This window comes from Phyllobates terribilis, unplaced genomic scaffold (assembly GCF_046119375.1).
Source record: "Phyllobates terribilis strain yellow unplaced genomic scaffold, ASM4611937v1 Scaffold_4__5_contigs__length_816908805, whole genome shotgun sequence".
NCBI classification, from domain to species: Eukaryota; Metazoa; Chordata; class Amphibia; order Anura; family Dendrobatidae; genus Phyllobates; species Phyllobates terribilis.
The window spans coordinates 63,996,355-64,021,439 of NW_027362764.1; the positions used below are offsets into that span (position 1 = coordinate 63,996,355).

The 25,085-nt window shown below is 43.4% G+C and overlaps 1 protein-coding gene across 1 annotated transcript in view; it reads left to right on the top strand.

Moving 5' to 3' along the window:
• NMT2 (N-myristoyltransferase 2) overlaps nt 1-25,085 on the top strand; it is a 46,891-nt gene that overhangs the window by 17,574 nt on the left and 4,232 nt on the right. The window contains exons 3-9 of the mRNA XM_073677426.1: nt 3,461-3,499; nt 4,232-4,376; nt 5,791-5,909; nt 7,026-7,117; nt 9,747-9,863; nt 13,835-14,005; nt 22,490-22,598. Coding sequence (XP_073533527.1) covers nt 3,461-3,499; nt 4,232-4,376; nt 5,791-5,909; nt 7,026-7,117; nt 9,747-9,863; nt 13,835-14,005; nt 22,490-22,598 — 792 coding nt within the window. The remainder of the gene's footprint in view (nt 1-3,460; nt 3,500-4,231; nt 4,377-5,790; nt 5,910-7,025; nt 7,118-9,746; nt 9,864-13,834; nt 14,006-22,489; nt 22,599-25,085) is intronic.

Below are 25,085 nucleotides of genomic sequence, written 5' to 3' on the forward strand. Positions count from 1 at the left end.
CATTAATATTTAATATTGTTTTAGGTATATTGTATTTCAGTGCTTTATGTATGTACGTCTGCATGCATAAAGAACATTATTAGCTGATTGTGCCCCCCAAGCAGAGCCTTGTGCCGTTCACTAGGGACCACCCTGTATTGGAGGGGTGGTAATCAACGGTAATCCTAGTAGGAAACCGTGGTGTCTCCTGTGGATTACAGATGGCAGAGTATGGTGGGCAGTGAAGGAGGAAGCCGCTATTGGGGGGCACCCACGCTGCTTTATAATGTGCATCAGAGGAATACGGGGGCGTATGTAAGTACAGGGTAAAGGCCACAAGGTAGAGTTGAGCATAAAGATTTGCTGTATCCTGGTACAGCGGCCATATAAGTAGTCCAAGACCGCCAGACTAAAGCCCTGTAAACCTCCTCTCAGCTGCCAGCATCCTCGGTGCTTCTTCTGATTGGCAGGCTTGGCATGAATGCATGAATGCATGCTTGTATCCCAGCGGGCTTACTACTCAAAGAGGTGCTGAGGATGGTGTGTGGCAGGCGGAGGCTTCCAGGGCTTTGGTCCCGTGACCATGGCCACTGGACCAGTATTCTGCAAATTTTTTTGCTTAACTAAAGTGTAAGTCTTCTGCAACACAAGAAGCAACAACTGCCGTACGTTACTGGACTGTACCGCAAAAGTTGCCAGAATGACTCCCATTTCCTTCTCTGACATCACTTCCTTCTCTTCAGCTATTGGTTGAAGCTGCTCGTCTTTCTCTAAGGCTGTGTGCCCACGATGCAGATTTAATGCGTTTCTGCGGTGGTATGTCCGCCGCGGATAGGCATTAAAATCGCTTGTTAAGGTGTCTGCTATGTTTCCCAATGATGATCCGCATGTGCTGTGCACATGCTGCGGAAATATCCGCTGCGGATTATCATTGCCGAAAAATCCGCAGCACAACCAATTTGGGCCCGATTTCGTGGCAAAATCACGCCCATTGACTTGCATTGAATCACATAACATCCGCATGTATACATGCAGATATTATGCGGTTCAATGCGCGGATGGTACCCCGGTTGGGAGAGGAGGAGACTCTCATCCGACCCAGGTACCATCGTACCTGCAAGTTAAAAAAGAATTATAAAGTAAAAAATAAAAATATTCATACTAACCTCTCTGGCGGCCCCCGGTCTCATCCCGGCGGCGATCCTCTCTCCTTGGCGGCCACCTGTGTACTGGCAGGACTTGCGGTGACGTCATTTAGTCAGCTGATGGTCATGCGACCGCTGACGTCAGCAGTCAGGTGATGGTCACGTGACCATAAGCTGACTAAACTGCAGGTCCTGCCAGTACACTGCGGGCCACCGAGGAGAGAGGATCGCAAGCGGGAGGAGACCTGGGTCCGCCGGAGAGGTGAGTATAAGGTTTTTTTATTTTTAACTTTTTTATTTCTTTTTTTTTTAAGTAAGGATGCAGCATTTGCAAGCAAAACTCTCTGGTCACACAATATATAGGGTGGGCCATTTATATGGATACACCTAAATTAAATGGGAATGGTTGGTGATATGAACTTCCTGTTTGTGGCACATTAGTATATGAGAGGGGGAAAACTTTTCCAGATGGGTGGTGACCATGGCGGCCATTTTGAAGTCGGCCATTTTGGATCCAACTTTGTTTTTTTCAATGGGAAGAGGGTCATGTGACACATCAAACTTATTGAGAATTTCATAAGAAAAACAATGATGTCCTTGGTTTTAACATAACTTTATTCTTTCATGAGTTTTTTTCAAGTTTATGACCACTTATAAAATGTGTTCAAAGTGCTGTCCATTGTGTTGGATTGTCAATGCAACCCTCTTCTCCCACTCTTGACACACTGATAGCAACACCGCAGAAGAAATGCTAGCACAGGCTTCCAGTATCCGTTGTTTCAGATGCTGCACATCTCGTATCTTGATGGTATGGTGTGTTATATGGGGTACAAAGATAGTGGGGCCATTCTTCATCAATGGAAACCTCAATGCCACGGGATATCGGAAATTGCTACATGATGATGTGTTGCCCTCTTTATGCACTGAAGATGCCACGTTCCCTGAGTTTTTCCAACAAGATGGTGCATCACCACATTATGGGTGTCAGGTCCGAGCATTCCTACATGAATAGTTTCCTGGAAAGTGGATTGGTCGTCGTGGGCCAGTTGAATGGTCACCAAGGTCTCTCGATCTGAACCCCTTAGACTTTTATCTTTGGGGTCACCTGAAGGCAATTGTCTATGCTGTGAAGATACGAGATGTGCAGCATCTGAAACAACGGATACTGGAAGCCTGTGCTAGCATTTCTTCTGCGGTGTTGCTATCTGTGTGTCAAGAGTGGGAGAAGAGGGTTGCATTGACAATCCAACACAATGGGCAGCACTTTGAACACATTTTATAAGTGGTCATAAACTTGTAAAAAACTCATGAAAGAATAAAGTTATGTTAAAACCAAGCACACCATTGTTTTTCTTATGAAATTCTCAATAAGTTCGATGTCACATGACCCTCTTCCCGTTGAAAAAAGTAAAGTTGGATCCAAAATGGCCGACTTCAAAATGGCCGCCATGGTCACCACCCATCTGGAAAAGTTTTCCCCCTCCCATATACTAATGTGCCACAAACAGGAAGTTGATATCACCAACCATTCCCATTTAATTTAGGTGTATCCATATAAATGGCCCACCCTGTAAATCCATGCATGTTGCATGGATTTATATTGTGTGACCAACTTGTCAAGCCCTTTTCCAAGTGATGTTCAAAATCGCTTGGAAAAGCGCTTGAAAAACTGCATTCATAAAAGCATGTAAAAACGCTTAGCAAACGCTTCTCCATGGCAGAAAAAACGCATGTAAAATCTGCATGCGTTTTTTCTGCCAGGGAGAGGAAAAAACGCTCAGGAAATTTTTGCTTGCAATCTGCATCGTGGGCACATAGCCCAACATCACTTCCTTCTTTTCAGCTATTGGTTGAAGCTACACTTCCTTCTGACATCACTTCCTGCTCTGCAGCTATATGTTGACGTTGCATGTGCTTCTCTGACATCACTTCCTGCTCTGCAGCTATTGGTTGAAGCTGCACGTCCTTCTCTGACATCACTTCCTGCTCTACATGCACCTTGTACGTAATGGTGGCAATGCTGAGCACTTCAGTAAAGTCAAAGTTAGAAATGAAAGTGAAAAAAAAATTTCTGGCAATATCTGTCTGCAAGACGTTTTTCTAAGACTTGTAGAAATATGGCTGAAAAATCGGGTTTGTTTTTGCCTATCTGCTCCATTTTGGGTAAAGTGTTGGTTGGGGCTCTGTACTTTACTTATTACAGTTAGATCGTGGGTGATGGGTTCCTGTTACAGCAGGCTGCCTCCCAGCTAGAGATCATTTTAATAAAGTCTGTGAGAAAAAGAATGTCTTCCAAGGAAAAATAATTGTTTTTTTTTTATTTCAATTATTACAAGATTGGACAGGACAGAATCAAAGAAGAGGAGGAGATCATGGTGAGTTTTCTGTTATTTTTGTTTCTTTAATAAACTAAGGGTAACTCAGGATTAGTGGGGGGTCCCAACTGTTCAAGTTTTCCCACAATTAGTATGATATAATAGGGGTTATTAACAATATTCATAATGTATGCACAGAATAGGTGACAAATATAGGATCGCTGAGGGTCTGGCCAGTTGAGACCCCACCAATTTCACACCAGGGGCATAGGCAAAATTCACTGCACCCCTCCTGCCCCAACTACATCCTTAAAAAAGGACCTGTCGTCAGTTCAAAAGTGACCAGTTTTGCCCTTGCTTTATTCCTGCTGCTCCCATGAGTATTACGATTTTTGATTTTTTTTCCCCCAGACATAAGCCTTTTTATTCAGTGCACGGTTCCTTGGGGGCGCGTGTTTAGGCTCCTCTGCATTATTACTTTTAGCACCGCCTCTTCTTAGTAAAAACCATAAAAATTAGCACTTGATAAAAAATCCATATCTCTGGAACCGTATGACGGATTTAACAAAAAACGGAATACTCACGGGAGTATCCGGAATAAAGTAAGAGCAAAAAGTGCCCACTTGTGACCTGTCCTCTTAAAAATAAAGCGTCTGGAACTACTAAGTGAATTGGCAACCCTGAACCCCACCCACGATACTTGCATCATAGTGTCACATTTAGTGCCGCATGTAGCAGGTGTACTATTACTGTGTATCTGTATTCATCCACATTCCCTGTTTTACCACCCAGAATCCCGCTATTCCAATGCAAAAGCTCCAAGACATTCAGAGAGCCATGGAGCTACTTTCCGCCTGCCAGGGACCAGCGAAGAACCTTGACGAGGCAAGCAAACGTAAATACCAGTTTTGGGATACACAGCCAGTACCGAAACTTAGTAAGTTGTCACCAGGGGACTCCCTATTCATCCAGTGCTTGTCGTTCTGTGTTTTACTTACATTCATTGAAGCACCACTTTATAGATAAGATCTCTGTTAAAAAGTGACAACCTGTAGTTGTATCACATCTTCGGAAATGTTGTCTTCCTTTTTCATTTGACTTTGGAAATTTGCACAGTGAGTATGGAGATTTTGGGACAGTCACAGCTATAATGAGAGTGTTGCCTCCTTTCTAATACCAGCATAGTATGGGAGACTTGTATATTCACGTATGAAGCAAAAGGACACCTATCGAAATATTGTGCCATGTTGCGAATAGGGGACTGATCAGACACGGCATACAGAGCAGAGGAGGCAAAGGAGCGCTTCTCTTAGTACTCTATGGAGCATATTTATCAAGCTAAATGTACAAAAATATCTGCCATCATTTCCACAGAAAACCTATTTTTCATTACGTAAACCATATTTATTATGTGTTATAAACCTACAAAAATTTAGAAGCTTATGCCATCATAATAATATTATTGCCTGTGACTCACAGCTAAAGCTCCTGCACTGCCGAGACCAAGGTCAGGAGTTTGATTCCTGGGAAAGACGCATTTCAAATTGATGTTTTGTTGTTGTTATGATGGCATAAGCGTCTACATTTTTGTAGGTTTATAATATTGATTGATGTGGCATTTATCAAAGGGCCCCATTGTAGGTTTATCACATATTTATTATGTGCTTTAGACACTTTCTGTACCTTGTCTGACAAGCGGCATGGATTCCTGAGAAGGTGCGTGGCCAGACATCCAACACTGCCGCAAATTTGTGGCACAAACATAGCCAACAAATAGCAACTTGGGCTAGACGGTGGTAAAATAATCCAGATTTATCAAAATGCAGCAGCAGCTATGATACATTTGGCACATTTTAAGTCTAAGAATTGGACAGATTTGATAAATATGCTCCTATGTGTCCGGTGGATTCTTGAATTTCTGTTTGGCCAAAAGTACAATATATTGTCTGGATTTCATCTTATACATTGCAAAGAGTAAAATCCTCTGTAAAATTGTTTTAGTAAAATTACAACTTCGAACACCTTGGTAGGAAATGTTTGATTTATCCTTCACATTGTAAAACTTACCCCGTGACTACAAAATCAGACTACACTGGTATTGTTTGTAGTCTGTTACCATGGAGATGCCTTGTTCTGGATACTAACTTCATACACAGATATTGTGGCGTTCCTGTTTGTTAACACAGGTGGGTTTAGAACATGGCGTAAGTTTTACAGTGGAATTTATATCCTATACTAAAATATACTTCACGCCACTGAGAACATTTGCCGTAGGATGGAGTGAGGATAGAATGGTTTACATTGTGGATCTGCTTATATTGTCCTCTTAACGCCTGCACTTCTCATTTTAGACGAAATTATAACTTGTCACGGTCCGATCGAACCCGACAAGGACAACATACGCCAGGAGCCATACTCTCTGCCTCAGGGTTTCATGTGGGACACGTTAGACCTGAGCAACGCTGAGGTGGTAAGTCACCAACTCGTGGGTTACCTGTCACACAAGGTGAGGGAAGGAATAAGTGTACAACAACGGGAAGAGAGGAAGGGAGCCCAACAACTAGGGAAAGGGGGAGTGGAGACCCCTAGGCAGATCTAATATCACTCTGCCTACCCTACTGTCCCTATATAGGTTCTGCACCTATCGCAGAGCAGGAACCTAAACCCAAGAATGTCCCTAGAGCTAGGCCCTAGATAGGGAGGGGAAGGGGTGAGCACTAGTCAGGCCCCACTATACACTAAAAACAACAAGGTAAACATGCAAAGGGGATACACTTAGCTTGAACAGACACCAGAGAGATAATGCCAACTGTCCTCCAAGGGCATTAAAGATGAGTCTAGCCGACTACTAGTACTTCAAGACTACATAGAACTATTACCGGCGACCCTCTGGAGAAACAATGAGTTTTTAACTACCAAGCAAGGGTGTGTCAATCAGCAGCAGAAGCTGGAGGTCTCTGCTGTGTCCTAAAGGGAGAATGAGATGAGAGGATCAAGAAGGCGTCTGCAATGCCAAGCGCAGTGACCTTCTACTGCCGGATCCAGAGTGTCTGTCTGTCACACCTGACACACCCATAACTTCACCGCATTTATTGATGTAGCTGTGCCGAATGACTGTTCCTTTTATCATATACAGCATATATAGGAGTAGAGTGTACATAAGAGGCTGTCCAGTACTTAGATATCCTTAGGATAGGTCATCGATATCAGATCAGTGGGGGTCTGACGTATGGTGACCAAAAATATTGTCTTGCTCCTAAGTTCTTAGAATTAGGACTCAAAGGTGCTCAGGTTCTGCCGCACAGGAAACACCACATTCTTGCTGTCTGCAACCACCACTAGGGGGAGCATAGGAGCTTACTGCATACTGATTCTGTAAGCTCCATCCCGTTGCAGGGAGCACGGACAATGCTGAGCTCAGTGTGCCCATTATGTAGAGCTTCTGGCCTGTCCATGAGTCTCAGTTGAAGATTTTCCCCATGGATTATGTACAGGAAAGCTGGTTATTCCTTGTTGTATCCTTGTATCGTATGTCCAGGCTTCATAATCACAGTGATCTTTCTCTTGTCGTGTATCCACCGTCCAGCTGAAAGAACTTTACACTTTGCTGAATGAGAATTACGTGGAAGACGACGACAACATGTTCCGCTTTGACTATTCCCCGGAGTTTTTACAATGGTGAGTGTCCTGGACTTCTATGAAATGAGATTGTTGGGTTCACATTGGCCTCAGTCTCCTTCACAGATTAATTTGCTTTTGACCGGAAAATGGTGTTGTAGGCAGCGCTGTATATCTCGTCACTATGAGGGATACCCTGGCAGATGTCAACGAGCCCCCAGTGTAAATCATTGGGGTCTGTTTTGAGCTTCTCCGGTGTCCGTCATGTAGCGTATCGGTCATACCTTTTTGGCTTTGGCCTATCCAATGTCTCACTATTTTTAAATTTAAAGGAGACCGAACGTGAACAAAGTGAGTAATGACCCTTTAAATGTAAATGAAAAGATATTAAACCCTTGATGACACCCATCGTACATATTTGCAGACCACATGCTTGGATTGGGCTCGAGAGATGCGTAATATGGTCAATATTCAGTCAATTTCTAAGTCCGTGTTCACACAGTTTAAATTGCATTTTTAATTTTGCATTATAAACTGCATTTTTTTGGCCTGGTTTTTACCTGCAAGTGTCAATACCATAATACACAATAACAATTTGCTCTAATTATTGCAGTTTTAGTGCATTTTTTTTTATGCATTTTCCCTCTTATTTGCTGTGTTTTTGGTGCAAAATTGAAGTAGAGTCTGTGCTTCATAGGAGATAATCAGTTTTATAATCGACTGTAACACTGTTAGGCTTTATTCACACATCAGTATTTGTATATCCAAAGGAGTGTCTGCAAAACACAGAACAGGCGTCTATCTTTCAATTATAGTTTTTCTCTGTAAGTTCCATTCCTGGTTTTGGCATATAAACACTGATGCAAAATACTGATGTGTGAATAAGGCCTTATGGAAGGGAATGGAGGTTGATGTTCACTAGGGGGACTAAAATAACGAGGGAAAAAATACATATATTAAAAGTTCAGATCACCTGCTGTTTTCCTGAAACATGGAAAACAAATGTAAAGAAAGAAAGAAAATAAGCATATTTGGAATCAATGAGTATAAGGCTGAGTTCACACGATGCGTTTTTCATGCGTTTCCGCGTCGTTTTTGCAGTTGCGTAAACGCCGCGGAAACGCATGAAAAACGCATGGTAGAAGGGCAGCAATGTTCCCCAATGGAAATCCGCATGTGCTGTGCCCATGATGCGGATTTTTCCGCAGCGTAAACGCTGCGGTCAAAAATCCGCAGCATGTCAATTAATTTTGCGGAAACGCTGCTCTTTTGCCGCCATTGACTTGCATTAGACCGCATGGAATCCGCATCACTGTATATGTTGATGCGCTTTTCATGCGGTCTAATGTGCGGATGGTACCTGGGTGTGGAGGAGAGGACTCTCATCCAGACCCAGGTACCATTAAAAAAAAAAAAGAATAAAATAAAAAATATATATATTCTCACCTTCTGACGGTCCGCGCTGCGTCCTGCCGGCTTCCCGCGCACTTCGGGGTTGAATGAAGGACCTTCGCTGACGTCAGAGTCATGTGACGGGTCACGTGACTCTGACGTCGGAAGGTCCTAAAGTCTTCACTGCCGGCAGCCGGGACCGATGAAGCAGGACACCGGGGGCCATCAGAGGGTAAAGTATAGATTTATTTTTTGACATTCACACACTATATAAATCCATGCCGGTTGCATGGATTTATATAGTGTGAAGTTGACAAGCACTTTCCAAGTGATGCTAAAATCGCTTGGGAAGCGCTTGTCAACCCGCATGCGGAAATGAAAGTGAAGACCGCTTCATTTCCGCATGTCCCTGGCAGGAAACCGCATGTACAATCCGCATGTACAATCCGCATGCGTTTTTTCCTGCCAGAGAGATGCAGAAACGCTCAGGAAAAAATCCAGAGCATTTCTGCATCGTGGGCACATACCCTAACTTTCGAAACTAATAAAATATCATAATATTTATTCCTCCTTGTGAATGCTAAACTAAAAAAATTATCTAATCGCAGAATCGCTGTACTTTGGTCATTTTGGCTCCCCCCAAAAAAATTGGAATGAAAGGAGATCAGAAAGTTGTGTGGACGCCAATAAAAACCAGGGTTCGTGTCTCAAGACAAACCGTCTGTAGACTGAAAAATAAAGAAGTTATGGCTCTTAGATTACGGCGACATAAAACTATTCTTTAAAGGGGATATCCAGGACTTTGTGAAAAACAAAGAATTTGCCTAAGGACTAACAGGCGGGTAGTTGCTACTTACCTGACTGTTGTGCCCGGCGCCGTCCTTTGCTGGCGCAGAACCGCTCCTGCCGGCGATTCAGCGCCCTCTGCTGACGTCATGTCAATAGAGAAGCGGATTCTTTTCCGCTCCGCTCTGTTGACAGGTCAGGACTTCTGACGTCATTCTGATTGACAGCTGGATTCCCACTGCTTAACTGGCGGAGGCGGCTGTCAGTCAGAATGACATCGGAAGTCATGGGTCGTCAACGGAGCAGGGTGGAAAAGAAGCCTCTGTCATCGTGACATCAGCAGGGCCGCTGAGAGAGGTCTGTGACTGCTCTGTGCCAGGGAAGAACGGCGCCTGATGATGATTAACCATTTTGACGCCTCTTTTAATCGCTCTGTAATCTGTTGAGACCGATAGACTATATATGGTAGGTATATCACTGTATCACTGACGGTAATACCTGTGTATTGTAGGGCGCTGCGTCCTCCAGGCTGGCTGTCTCAGTGGCATTGTGGTGTAAGAGTGTCTTCCAACAAAAAATTAGTCGGCTTTATAAGTGCTGTTCCAGCGACTATCCGTATTTATGACAAGTAAGTGTTAGTGTTATTATATTAATCTGCTCGTCTGTAATGCTTGATAAAATATGCCTTGCGTAGACCCACAGTGCAGATGTGGCGACAGGACTCCAGGAGACCGTGACTTTTTGACCTTCTGAGAAACAATTATTCTTGTTTATATACTGAAATTTACTATTCCATGTGTTTGAAGACATGTCCAAGGCAGCACAATGTACTGTCAGAGTCTTTAGGGGTTGTGGGGGGACTCTGAGAAATGCTGCTGTAGATGATGTAGAGCAGGGATGTCAAACTGAAAACACAGAGGGCCAAAATGAAAAACGTGGACAAAGTCGTGGGCCAACCAGTATACAGTATAATGGGCCCCCCATAGTCCTCCATACAGAATAATGGGCCCCACATAGTCCTCCATACAGTATAATGGGCCCCACATAGTCCTCCATACAGTATAATGGGCCCCACATAGTCCTCCATACAGTATAATGGGCCCCACATAGTCCTCCATACAGTATAATGGGCCCCCCATAGTCCTCCATACAGAATAATGGGCCCCCCATAGTCCTCCATACAGAATAATGGGCCCCCCATAGTCCTCCATACAGTATAATGGGCCCCACATAGTCCTCCATACAGTATAATGGGCCCCACATAGTCCTCCATACAGAATAATGGCCCCACATAGTCCTCCATACAGAATAATGGCCCCACATAGTCCTCCATACAGAATAATGGGCCCCACATAGTCCTCCATACAGAATAATGGGCCCACATAGTCCTCCATACAGTATAATGGGCCCCACATAGTCCTCCATACAGTATAATGGGCCCCACATAGTCCTCCATACAGAATAATGGGGCCCCCCATAGTCCTCCATACAGAATAATGGGGTCCTCCATACAGTCTAATGGGCCCCCCATAGTCCTCCATATAGAATAATGGGCCCCCCATAGTCCTCCATATAGAATAATGGGCCCCCCATAGTTCTCCATACAGAATAATGGGGTCCTCCATACAGTCTAATGGGCCCCCCATAGTCCTCCATATAGAATAATGGGACCCCGTAGTCCTCCATACAGTATAATGGGCCCCCCGTAGTCCTCCATACAGTATAATGGGCTCCACATAGTCCTCCATACAGAATAATGGGCCCCACATAATCCTCCATACAGAATAATGGGCCCCACATAGTCTTCCATATAGAATAATGGGTCCCCATAGTCCTCCACACACTATAATGGGCCCCACATTGTCTTCCATATAGAATAATGGGCCCTCCGTAGTCCGCCATACACTATAATGGGCCCCCCCCGTAGTCCTCCATACAGTATAATGGGCCCCCCGTAGAGTCCTCCATACAGTATAATAGGCCACCCATACAGTATAATGGGCCCCACATAGTCCTCCATACAGAATAATGGGCCCCACATAATCCTCCATACGGAATAATGGGCCCCACATAGTCCTCCATACAGTATAATGGGCCCCACATAGTCCTCCATACGGTATAATGGGCCCCTCATAGTCCTCCATACAGAATAATGGGCCCCACATAGTCCTCCATACAGTATAATGGGCCCCTCATAATCTGCCATACAGTATAATGGGCCCCACATAGTCCTCCATACTGTATAATGGGCCCCACATAGTCCTCCATACAGTATAATGGGCCCCACATAGTCCTCCATACCGAATAATGAGCCCCCCATAGTCCGCCATACAGTATAATGGGCCTCCCATTGTCCTCCATATACAATAATGGGCCCCCCATAGTCCTCCATACAGAATAATAGGCCCCCCATAGTCCTCCATACAGAATAATGGGCCCCACATAGTCCTCCATACAGAATAATGGCCCCCCCTTAGTCCTCCATACAGTATAATAGCCCCACATAGTCCTCCATACAATATAATGGGCCCCACATAGTCCTCCATACAGAATAATGGGCCCCACATAGTCTTCCATATAGAATAATGGGTCCCCATAGTCCTCCACACACTATAATGGGCCCCACATTGTCTTCCATATAGAATAATGGGCCCTCCGTAGTCCGCCATACACTATAATGGGCCCCCCCCGTAGTCCTCCATACAGTATAATGGGCCCCCCGTAGAGTCCTCCATACAGTATAATAGGCCCCACATAGTCCTCCATACAGAATAATGGGCCCCACATAATCCTCCATACGGAATAATGGGCCCCACATAGTCCTCCATACAGTATAATGGGCCCCACGTAGTCCTCCATACAGAATAATGGGCCCCACGTAGTCCTCCATACAGAGTAATGGGCCCCATTTAGTCCTACATACAGAATAATGGGCCCCATGTAGTCCTCCATACAGTATAATGGGCCCCACATAGTCCTCCATACAGTATAATGGGCCCCACATAGTCCTCCATACAGTATAATGGGCCCCACATAGTCCTCCATACCGAATAATGAGCCCCCCATAGTCCGCCATACAGTATAATGGGCCTCCCATTGTCCTCCATATACAATAATGGGCCCCCCATAGTCCTCCATACAGAATAATGGGCCCCACATAGTCCTCCATACAGAATAATGGGCCCCACATAGTCCTCCATACAGAATAATGGCCCCCCCTTAGTCCTCCATACAGTATAATAGCCCCACATAGTCCTCCATACAATATAATGGGCCCCACATAGTCCTCCATACAGAATGGGCCCCACATAGTCCTCCATACAGAATAATAGGCCCCACGTAGTCCTCCATACAGAATAATGGCCCCACATAGTCCTCCATACAGAATAATAGGCCCCACATAGTCCTCCATACAGAATAATAGGCCCCACATAGTCCTCCATACAGAATAATAGGCCCCACGTAGTCCTCCATACAGAATAATGGCCCCACATAGTCCTCCATACAGTATAATGGGCCCCACATAGTCCTCCATACAGAATAATGGGCCCCACATAGTCCTCCATACAGTATAATGGCCCCACATAGTACTCCATACAGAATAATGGGCCCCACATAGTCCTCCATACAGTATAATGGGCCCCACATAGTCCTCCATACAGTATAATGGGCCCCACATAGTCCTCCATACAGAATAATGGGCCCCACATAGTCCTCCATACAGAATAATGGCCCCACATAGTCCTCCATACAGAATAATGGGCCCAACATAGTCCTCCATACAGAATAATGGGCCCCACATAGTCCTCCATACAAAATAATGGGCCCCACATAGTCCTCCATACAGAATAATGGGCCCCACATAGTCCTCCATACAGAATAATGGGCCCCACATAGTCCTCCATACAGAATAATGGGCCCCACATAGTCCTCCATATAGAATAATGGGCCCCACATAGTCCTCCATATAGAATAATGGGCCCCACATAGTCCTCCATACAGAATAATGGGCCCCACATAGTCCTCCATACAGAATAATGGGCCCCACATAGTCCTCCATACAGAATAATGGGCCCCACATAGTCCTCCATACAGAATAATGGGCCCCACATAGTCCTCCATACAGAATAATGGGCCCCACATAGTCGTCCATACGGTATAATGGGCCCCACATAGTCCTCCATACAGTATAATGGGCCATACATAGTCCTCCATACAGTATAATGGGCCCCACATAGTCCTCCATACAGTATAATGGGCCATACATAGTCCTCCATACAGTATAATGGGCCCCACATAGTCCTCCATACAGAATAATGGGCCCACATAATCCTCCATACAGTATAATGGGCCCCACATAGTCCTCCATACAGTATAATGGGCCATACATAGTCCTCCATACAGTATAATGGGCCCCACATAGTCCTCCATACAGAATAATGGGCCCACATAATCCTCCATACAGAATAATGGGCCTCACATAGGGATGGTGGTTCTGATGTTGAGGGCCAAATATAATCACCCTACGAGCCAGATTTGCCCCACGGGCCAGAGTTTAACACGTGTGATGTAGAGGATCTTTCTGCCCATTTCTTGCAGTGAAAAGAAGATGGTAGAAATCAATTTCCTTTGTGTCCATAAAAAGCTGCGATCAAAGCGTGTGGCTCCAGTCCTCATCCGAGAGATAACCCGGAGAGTAAACCTGGAGGGGATTTTCCAAGCTGTTTACACAGCAGGGGTTGTTCTACCAAAGCCGGTGTCTACATGCAGGTACAGTATGTATTGCCTATGTGATTTCTGCCTGTACTGTATATGCTGGTATATACACTGCTCAAAAAATAAAGGGAACACTTAAACAACTGAATATAACTCCAAGTAAATCAAACTTCTGTGAAATCAAACTGTCCACTTAGGAAGCAACACTGATTGACAATCAGTTTCACATGCTGTTGTGCAAATGGAATAGACAATAGATGGAAATTATTGGCAATTATCAAGACACCCTCAATAAAGGAGTGGTTCTGCAGGTGGGAACCACAGACCACATCTCAGTACCAATGCTTTCTGGCTGATGTTTTGGTCACTTTTGAATGTTGGTTGTGCTTTCACACTCGTGGTAGCATGAGATGGACTCTACAACCCACAGAAGTTGCTCAGGTAGTGCAGCTCATCCAGGATGGCACATCAATGCAAGCTGTGGCAAGAAGGTTTGCGGCATCTGTCAGCATAGTGTCCAGAGGCTGGAGGCGCTACCAGGAGACAGGCCAGTACACCAGGAGACGTGGAGGGAGCCGTAGGAGGGCAACAACCCAGCAGCAGGACCGCTACCTCTGCCTTTGTACAAGGAGGAACAGGAGCAGCACTGCCAGAGCCCTGCAAAATGACCTCCAGGAGGCCACAAATGTGCATGTGTCTGCACAAACGGTTAGAAACCGACTCCATGAGGGTGGTATGAGGGCCTGATGTCCACAGATGGGGGTTGTGCTCACAGCCCAACACCGTGTAGGACGCTTGGCATTTGCCACAGAACACCGGGATTGGCAAAGCCGCCACTGGCGCCCTGTGCTCTTCACAGATGAAAGCAGGTTCACACTGAGCACATGTGACAGATGTGACAGAGTCTGGAGACGCCTTGGAGAGTGATCTGCTGCCTGCAACATCCTTCAGCATGACCGGTTTGGCAGTGGGTCAGTAATGGTGTGGGGTGGCATTTCTTTGGAGGGCCGCACAGGCCTCCATGTGCTCGCCAGAGGTAGCCTGACTGCCATTAGGTACCGAGATGAGATCCTCAGACCCCTTGTGAGACCATATGCTGGTGCGGTTGGCCCTGGGTTCCTCCTAATGCAGGACAATGCCAGACCTCATGTGGCTGGAGTGTGTCAGCAGTTCCTGCAAGATGAAGGCATTGAAGCTATGGTCTGGCCCGCCCGTTCCCCAGACCTGAATCCGATTGAGCACATCTGGGACATCATGTCTCGCTCCATCCACCAACGTCACGTTGTACCACAGACTGTCCAGGAGTTGGCGGATGCTTTAGTCCAGGTCTGGGAGGAGATCCCACAGGAGACCATCCGCAACCTCATCAGGAGCATGCCCAGGCGTTGTAGGGAGGTCATACAAGCACGTGGAGGCCACACACAATACTGAGCCTCATCAGGAGCATGCCCAGGCGTTGTAGGGAGATCATACAGGCACGTGGAGGCCACACACAATACTCAGCCTCATCAGGAGCATGCCCAGGCGTTGTAGGGAGGTCATACAGGCACGTGGAGGCCACACACAATACTGAGCCTCATTTTGACTTGTTTTAAGGACATTACATCAAAGTTGGATCAGCCTGTAGTGTGTTTTTCCACTTTAATTTTGGGGGTGACTCCAAATCCAGGCCTCCATTGGTTAATAAATGTGATTTCCATTTGTGATTTTTGTGTGATTTTGTTGTCAGCACATTCAACTTTGTACAGAACAAAGTATTCAATGAGAATATTTCATTCATTCAGATCTAGGATGTGTTATTTGAGTGTTCCCTTTATTTTTTTGAGCAGCGTACTATCTCCTGATGCCATTCTTCATGTCGCCAATACTTGGAGTTAAAGGAGTATTCTCATTTCCAAGATCCTATCCCAATATGTAGTAGGTGTAATAATATTAGCAAATACCTCCAGTTAGAAATGTAGTATAGTTATTCTGATTAGTGCAGGGCATTGCAGTAGCTTTAGGTATCCATGGTTACAACCACTAACAACTAACTGTCACTATGTGAGTGGTTAGAACCATGGATACCCAAGCTACTGCGATGCCCTGTACACGGGGTAAGCAACATAGCAAATCAGAAGAACTATACTACATTTCTAATTGTAGATATTTGCTAATATTCTTATTATTTCACCTACTACATATTAGGATATGATCTTGGAGATGAAAATACCCCTTTATTACTGTTGTTGAATTTAATGGGCGATGGTCTTCACTAGTGAGCACAGTGTGTGTGTGTGTGGTATTCTAAAGAATTGCTGTCAACTTTTTTTTTTTTTTTTACTACACCTACAGTGTAGTGGTGCACGTTGGAAAAAAAAAATCATAATTATGCCATTTTTACCTAAAAAGTTGTATCACCTCAATCAAATTTTTAATAGATTTTTATTTTAAGGGTTTCTTCAGTATTTTAATTTCTCCCTGTAAAGTCATAAACAGAAATCAGTAGTACAAGTGAATATAAAAAACTTTGTAATTTATCTTAGAAGAGAAATATGCTTCTTCATTTCTTCTCCTCCCCACCTCTTGAACGCACCCATCCATTCTAAATACTAACAAAATCTGTATTGCTCAAGACATTATGGACTGCCAGCTCACTGAGGAATCAAATTAGAGCCATAGAATGAGAAGGAAGGGGGGACCAGAGTGAAGGAGAGCAACATAAAGACTGTGCTGGATTCACATATACACTGCTCACTACTACTACATAATGTCCTCTACGCTGCTGCTTCTGGACACTTGCTACATAGGGACAGGAAAGGAAGAATCCCTCATGTCTGTGTGTGCTGTGTATGGGAGACATCATAGCAGCTAGTCTCTCCACCCACTAGCTCAGAGTCAACTGAAAATGAGTGAAAAATGCAGAATACAAGACATGTAATGGCCTGAAATTGTGTTATTCCTCATGTGCACACACAAGACTGCTTATTCTGAAAGTCACCTGAAATTACAGGTACGCTTTAAAAAATGTTGTTTATTCTTAGGTTAGGTTATCAGTTAGATTGGGGATCCAAGACTCTGTTTAAAGGGGCCACTGCGTTCCTTAAGTCCCAAATAAGGTCTTTAATAATAGTAATGTTAAAACTATTCTAAGTTTCATAGCTTTTTCGGACAGCGTAAGGCTTTGTATACTTGTGTCTATTATAATCACAAGCTGCATTCACGCTAAAGACTTTAGAGCTGAAATCTACACCTGGGTTATTTGTGGGCGCAAAGCTTTCTTTGGTGGCGAGTATTCTGAAAAGTGCTATTTTTTTGTCAGGCACTCTATAATAATCGGATGTAGCAAAAATCCCCGTACATTATAGGAGCTCAGCTGTTTGGGATGTCTCTAAAATCAAGCCTGTCAACCATTTCCAATAACAGCCTGCAGAATTGTGAATGCAGCTCTGGAGGTTAATACAGGCTGTAAAACCTTATCAATGCAAAGCAATACAGTTGTGCTCAAAAGTTTACATACCCCGGCAGAATTTTTGCTTTCTTGGCCTTGTTTCAGAGAATATGAATGATAACAAAAAAACTTTTTCTCCACTCATGGTTATTGGTTGGGTGAAGCCATTTATTGTCAAACTACTGTGTTTTCTCTTTTTAAATCTTAATGACAACAAAAAACATCCAAATGACCCTGATCAAAAGTTCACATACCCCAGTTCTTAATATGGTGTATTGCCCCCTCTAACATCAATGCCAGCTTGAAGTCTTTTGTGGTAGTTGCGGATGAGGTTCTTTATTTTCTCAGATGGTAAAGCTGCCCATTCTTCTTGGCAAAAAGCCTCCAGTTCCTGTAAATTCCTGGGCTGTCTAGCATGAACTGCGCACTTGAGATCTCCCCAGAGTGGCTCAATGATATTGAGGTCAGGAGACTGAGATGGCCACTCCAGAACCTCCACTTGGTTCTGCTGTAGCCAATGACAGGTCAACTTGGCCTTGTGTTTTGGATCGTTGTCATGTTGGAACGTCCAAGTACGTCCCATGCGCAGCTTCCGGGCTGATGAGTGCAAATTTGCCTCCAGTATTTGCTGATAACGTGCTGCATTCACCTTTCCTTCAACTTTTACCAAGTTTCCTGTGCCTTTTGCAGCTCACACATCCCCAAAACAACAGCGATCCACCTCCGTGCTTTACTGTAGGAATGGTGTTCCTTTCATCACAGGCCTTGTTGACCTCTCTCCAAATGTAACGTTTATGGTTATGGCCAAAAAGTTCAATTTTGGTCTCATCACTCCAAATTACCTTGTTCCAGAAGTTTTGAAGTTTGTCTCTGTGCTGTTTGGCATATTGTAGGTGACATACTTTGTGGCATTTGCGCAGTAATGGCTTTCTTCTGGCGACTCGACCATGCAGCCCATTTTTCTTCAAGTGCCTCCTTATTGTGCATCTTGAAACAGCCGCACTGCTAGTTTTCAGAGAATCCTGAATTTCAGCTGATGTTATTTGTGGGTTTTTCTTTGCATCACAAACAATTTTCCTGGCAGCTGTGGCTGAAATTTTTGTTGGTCTACCTGACCGTGGTTTGGTTTTTACAGAGCCCCTGATTTTCCATTTGTTAATCACAGTTTGAAGGCTGCTAACTGGCATTATCAATTCCTTGGGATATTTTTTTGTACTCCTTTCCTGTGTTATACAGTTCAACTACCTTTTCCCGTAGATCCGTTGACAATTCTTTTGCTTTTCCCATGACTCACAATCCAGAAACGTCAGTGGCTGGATGAAAGATGCAAGAGTGTCTGGATCCCAGAAACTCACTCAGCTTTTATGCACACACACTGATTACAAGCAAACATCTCACAGGTGTGGATGTTACCTTTAGTAGCCATTCAAACCCATTTGTGTCAAATTCTGCGCATGTTATCAGGCCAAAATCACCAGGGTATGTGAACTTTTGATCAGGGTCATTTGGATGGTTTTTGGTTGTCATTAAGATTTAAAAAGAGAAAACACAGTAGTTAGACAATAAATGGCTTCACCCAACCAATAACCATGAGTGGAGAAAAAGTTTTTTTGTTATCATTCATATTCTCTGAAACAAGGCCAAGAAAGGAAAAATTCTGCCAGGGTATGAAAACTTTTGAGCACAACTGTAAGTATTGAAAACGTCACCAATTTTCAATCAAACCATAGATGTCCATAGATTAAGTTATGTGTAATAATGAGCAATGAAACAGGGAAGAGAAGTGTAAAAAGTAAAGGAAAGTCATGACGCCAGCTGAAATCGATATCATTAGTAAGAAAGCAATCCTGCCACTTAGTGAAAAATAATATCAGCTGGTTTAAAAAATGGCCAATAAAAAGGTGTCTTGTTAGCAATGTGCCACACAAGAAATATCTCATAAGTAAAACCAGTGAGCTGTCTCCAGACCTTCACAACCTTATGGTTGCAAAACATACTGATGGCACTGGTTGCAGAAGAATTTCTAAAGTACTGAAGGTTCCAGTGAGCACTGTCAGGCAGATAATCCAGAAGTGGAAAGAACATAATTTCACCATAAACCAGCCACGACCAGGTGCTCCCCATAAGATTTCAGACAGAGGAGGAAATAGAATTATCTGAAGAGTTGTCCCTGAACCAAGGACCACCTGTGGAGAGCTACAGAAAGATCTGGAATCAGCAGGTACAATTGTTTCAACGTACTCACAGGTAATAAATAAGTAGGATATAGAACATCAGTAAAGTGGCAGAAAAAAAAACCTTCCCCTAAAATACGTAAATCTTTATTGGTATACATTAAAATACCCCATTTAAATCAAATAGAAATATTATATTTATCTTGTTAAAGACAGTCAGTCCAAATAAGATCAAGAATAAAGACAATCAACCTTTTTGAGATAAACCCAAAAAGTGCATATTATAGTTGCAGGAAAAGGTCCAAAATGACAGCCATCATTATCCCTAGGCCATACTTAAAGATTTACGTATTTTATAGGAAGGGTATTTTTCTGACACTTAACAATTATTTCAAAGACAATGTACTGCACTCAACCTCCATGGCCTGTATGCACGCTCACCACGCAAGACTCCACTGCTGAACAAAAAGCATGGTCAAGCGCCTTTAAAGTTTGCTCAACAACATTTAGACAAGCTTGTGAAATACTGGGAGAATATAGTCTGGTCAGATGAGATCAAAATTGAATTCTTTGGATGTCATAATACATGCCATTTTTGGAGACCAAAGGGCACTGCATATCACCCCAAAAAACACCTTACCGACAATGAAGATGGGGAGGGGGACATCATGGTGTGGGGCTGTTTTCCTTGAAGGAGGGATGAATGGACAAATATACTGAGACATTCTGGTTAAAAAATCTGCTGCCATCTACCAGGATGATTATGATGAAACGAGGGTGGAAATTTCAGCAAGACAATGATCCCAAACACACAGCCAAGGAAACTCTCAACTGGTTTCAGAGAAAGGAAAATAAAGCTGCTAGAATAGCCGAGCCGATCACCGGACCTGAATCTAGTAGAAAATGTATGGAAGGAACTAAAGCTCAGAGTTCATAGGAGGAGCCCACGGGACCTTCAGGATGTGCAGAGTGTTTGTGTGGAAGAATGGGCCAAAATAACACCTGAGCAATGCCTGCGACTAGTTTCTCCATACAGGAGGAATCTTGACGCTGTCATCACCAACAAATGCTTTTGTTCAAAGTATTAAATACATTTCAGTAAGCTTGTTGAATACTTTTTCCCTGTGTCATTTCTCATTATTACACATAACTTATAGACATCTATGGTTTGATTTCTTTGCCAGTGTGGATTGGGTGGGTTTTTAAGGACATCTTGTGAGAATTTCATGTCAATATTTACTTAGAAAATTGGTGACTTGTACAATACTTATTTCACCCGCTGTACATATTTTATAAATATATTTTTATTTCTGGCTTTTGATTTTCCATTTTTACCTTTTTTATTTTGCACAGTTCCTGTGCATTTTGAGATTTCTTGGAGAAAGGCCTTTTCTTGTAAAGCCACAACTCCCATCTAAAAAAAAAAAAGAAGAAAGTAATTCCTTAATTCTAAAGGGACGCTCTGCAAATATTATGTGTAGCTGGCGGAGGGGAGCCTGTAAAAAGTGGAAGTCTTTCCTGTGTGCGGACTATTGCACATTCATGGGAACCTGTCACAGAAAGCAGCAATGCTGGTAAAATGCTCATACAAAGGACCTTTATAAGGTGGAGAGAAAAAAAACCTGCGTGCTGCCAGATTTCTTTTCATACTGTCCGTGTTGAGAGCTGACATCTCCTGCGTTATGTACGAGGCCATAATTTACTATAAAAAACGAGCCTCGGCTACCAGGCGTCTTTTATTCAGCACGGATTTTCTTCCAGAAAATCTGCAGCATAATTCATTACCCATCTCTATTCATCAATGAATCTCGTCCATACATTTATATATCCATATATTTTCTGAGTTACAAATTGACTGCAGTGCAGATTTTTACATCTGCAGCAGGTCAATTCTTTGCAGGGATTTCACCCTTTGCAATGGAAAGGTTGAAATTTGCACCAAATCCGCAGCAAAATATGAAGGTATCGTGAGTGGATTATGCTGCAGATTTGCAGCTGTATTGATGGAAGTGCTTCCTAAATTACATCATGCCTGGCTATGCCCATCGCCTCCTTTTTGGCATTTTAGGGTACACCCATGGTGGACATATCTGCTAAACATTCACTAAACTGTGCAGGTTTTGCTGCAATTAGGACTGCAAAAATGCCGTGGACTTGGCGCAGATTTCACCCCTTTTGCATCCGGTGATATACAAATGATTGACAGATCTTCAGTGATGATGTCTCGTACATCATTCACATGACATTTGCAATCTATCACTGCCACATGAGACCCTTTCAGCAAGTGATTGGCTGCAGTGGTCACATGAATGATGGGATGTTGCAGTAGCGCTGGAACATGGCTTTGCAGAATTTAGCATTTCCTTCAGGCTGGTTTGAGTAGTTATATTAGGATATCATTAAATGTATGGGTTTTATAGGCTGTACAGTACACTACCTTTACTTACAGCACAGACTTGTTTAGGTCCTGCCCACTTAGACAGCAGATAGTACATGAAATATATGGTGGCCAGATAGGAGACTTATTGGCGTTTTATGGGAACGGTCCCCGCTAATCCCTCTTTCTGGATTCATTGGTGTTTTAGTCGCCTCATTATTTGGATAAAGAGACCCCATTGAGGTCTTTATTCCTCGTAAGATCCAATTTGTGTGGTTCACAAATAGCCCTCGGCTCAGTATACAGCTGCCGGACGCTACAGAGGGGGAATCACGGTTTGGCTATGGAGACGTTTCTAAAAGTAGATTTCAGACGAGAAGGAAAACTTTGTATGCGGAAGTCGTCCTGGGATACAAAGAACGTGTTTTACCCAGAGTGTGCCTGAAATGAGAATCTAGGGGTTGTGCCGCCCGCCTCGCCGTCTCCACAGGTTAACCTCTTCTTTGCTGGTACAGGGGTGCGATAATCCTAATGGGTTTTATTTTTTTTTCCTACAGGTACTGGCATCGCTCCTTGAACCCTAGAAAACTGGTGGAGGTGAAGTTCTCTCACCTTAGTCGGAATATGACGTTACAGAGGACAATGAAGCTGTACAGACTGCCAGATGTAAGTAGCCACAGCTTGTTATACTTCTACCGGTCATGACAATCTTGGAACCATTTTCAGGTGCTTAAACCCCTTTCCAACATAAGAAATACTGATCTGACCTATGTCGGGTGCACCTTTTATGGAGCAGGCTCGGGAGCTGAGCCTGCACTGTACATGAAGGGGGCCGGCTGTGTTATCCACAACAGCAGGGATCAGAGCTCGCTCTGATCGCTGCTGTGTAATCACCTTACATGCCCCTGAACGTCTTCCAAGCTAAACTTCTTAGCGGGGCATAATTTTATTTTTTTTTTTAAACGCTGTGATACTTCAGTTCCATAGGACTGCTAAAAAAGTGAAAAATAAAAAAATGCTAAAATATAAATTTTAATCACGGATTTCCCCATTTTGAAAAAATGGAGAAATAAAATCAGTATATATACTTAATATCGCCACGATTATAAAAGTCCGATCTATGAAAATAGAAAATTAGAGCACTTCAGAATTGCCAGGTTTTTCTTTTTGGGTCACGCACCTACTGAAAAATATGGATTAAAAAAAAAATCTAATCATTGTGCCCCAAAACGGTATAAATAAAAACGCTATGGCTATTTTTACTGAGAATATATAAAAGTTATGGCTCTTAGAAGAAGGGGAGAAATAAACAAAAAGAAAAAAGCACAAAAATGAAAAATCACCCAATTATGAAGTGGTTAAAGCTGTATTCCCATCTTACAAAGTGTTGACTTATTGCTAGGATATTCCATCACTTTATAGTCAGTGGACGTCGGACCCCCGCAGATCCTAAGAATGCACAGAAGGCGGTGGTGGTGCGTCCCCTTCGCTCTTTTCCCCCTTTTTTGGATTCGATGTCCTTCTGTTAAATTGGTTCCCCCCTGCAGTTCTAGACAGATGATAACTTATTTAGGCACTTTTTTTTCCATTGCTTGCTACAATTTAAATAATTCAGCTTTGTTGGGTTTATTAACAAATTTTACAAACTTTTGGCTATTTGTTTTACTGCAATGTAAATCGATCAGCACAACTAATGTAACAAGTGGTTTCTGCAAATTTAGAACAAAATTCCACTTTTACTGCTCCTCTGGCTGTTGTAACCTGCTACACAAATGATGGTTAGCCTGACACCATATTCTGCCACCGTTCCTGAGGAACTTAGTCCATTCCTTATGGGTGTTGGCCTCCAGGTCACTAATTATTCTTGGGTTTTCATGCTGGCACCGCCTTCTTCAGATACTATTAAAGATGGATTTCTTGTCACACAACTGTGACGGCCACTCCAGAAACGTCCATGACTTGTGAAACCAAGTCTTGGTGGACTGTATTATATGTTCTGGATCATTGCATCCTGCATTCACACTGTTCACACTTGTCTTTCTGTTTGGTAGGGATGATCAGTATTTTAATATTTGTAGGCATCACCAAGCCACCACTGTCCTTCACTATAGGGATCATTGAGCCACCGCCATGCTTCACTGTAGGCACCACTGAGCCACCGCCATGCTTCTCTATAGACATCACCGATTCAACACCATGCTTCATCACCATGTCACTGAGTCACTGCTATAATGTAAGCAACACCGAGCCACCACCATGCTTCACTTTAGGCATCAGTGAGTCACTGCCATTCTGCACTGTAGGCATCGCTGAAGCACTGCTGTGCTTCACTGAGCCAGTGCCGTTCTTCACTGTAGGCATCACTGAGCCACCACCCTGCTTCATTGTAGGTATCACCGAGCCATCACCATAGTTCACTGTACATAGAGTGTTTTCAGCATTTTCTTCAATCTCCAGACAGACTGCTGATCCATAGGTCTGAAAAGTTCCAATTTTGTTTATATGTTCCACAGAACAGAATTCCAAAACTTCTTTGTCTTATTTTATGGTACTGAGAACATTGAAGACGACTTTTCTTGCATTTTTGTGTCCGCAGAGGTAACGACTTGGAGCATGGAAACCGTCAGCGTTTAGATTGCCCTTTACTGTGCAAACTGAAACCTCATTGTCTGCCTCCACCACATCTCGCTGCTGGTCATTTGCAATCACACAAGGGTTTTTGACCCCCTTCCTTTTTGGGAATCTAGTGACAGCTTCCTCTTTCTGCCTTGTCCCGGTAGTGTAGACCGTGTACCCAATATCTTCCGCTTGTGATCTCTGCTTCCACCTGTATCTCTAGGAACAATCCCTGCCTTTATATCTTTTTTATATTGTTTATACAAGGAAACTATTTCTTCCCTTAACTTTTTGGACCATTCTCTTGACTTTGCCATATTTCTAAAATACAATCAAATAGCACAATCACCAAACCCCCAGCCAGTCCAGGTATTTGATGTATTTTTTTTCTTATGATTGGTTAGTCTCTTGATTAGTACATCAGTTGTGCTTGCGAGAATAACTGATTTTCAGATGTGCGCTCTTATGAGGGATTCCTAAATATTCAGACTTCAGGAGTTGGTAAAAGTGGCATTTAGTGCTGAGTTTGGAGAATCC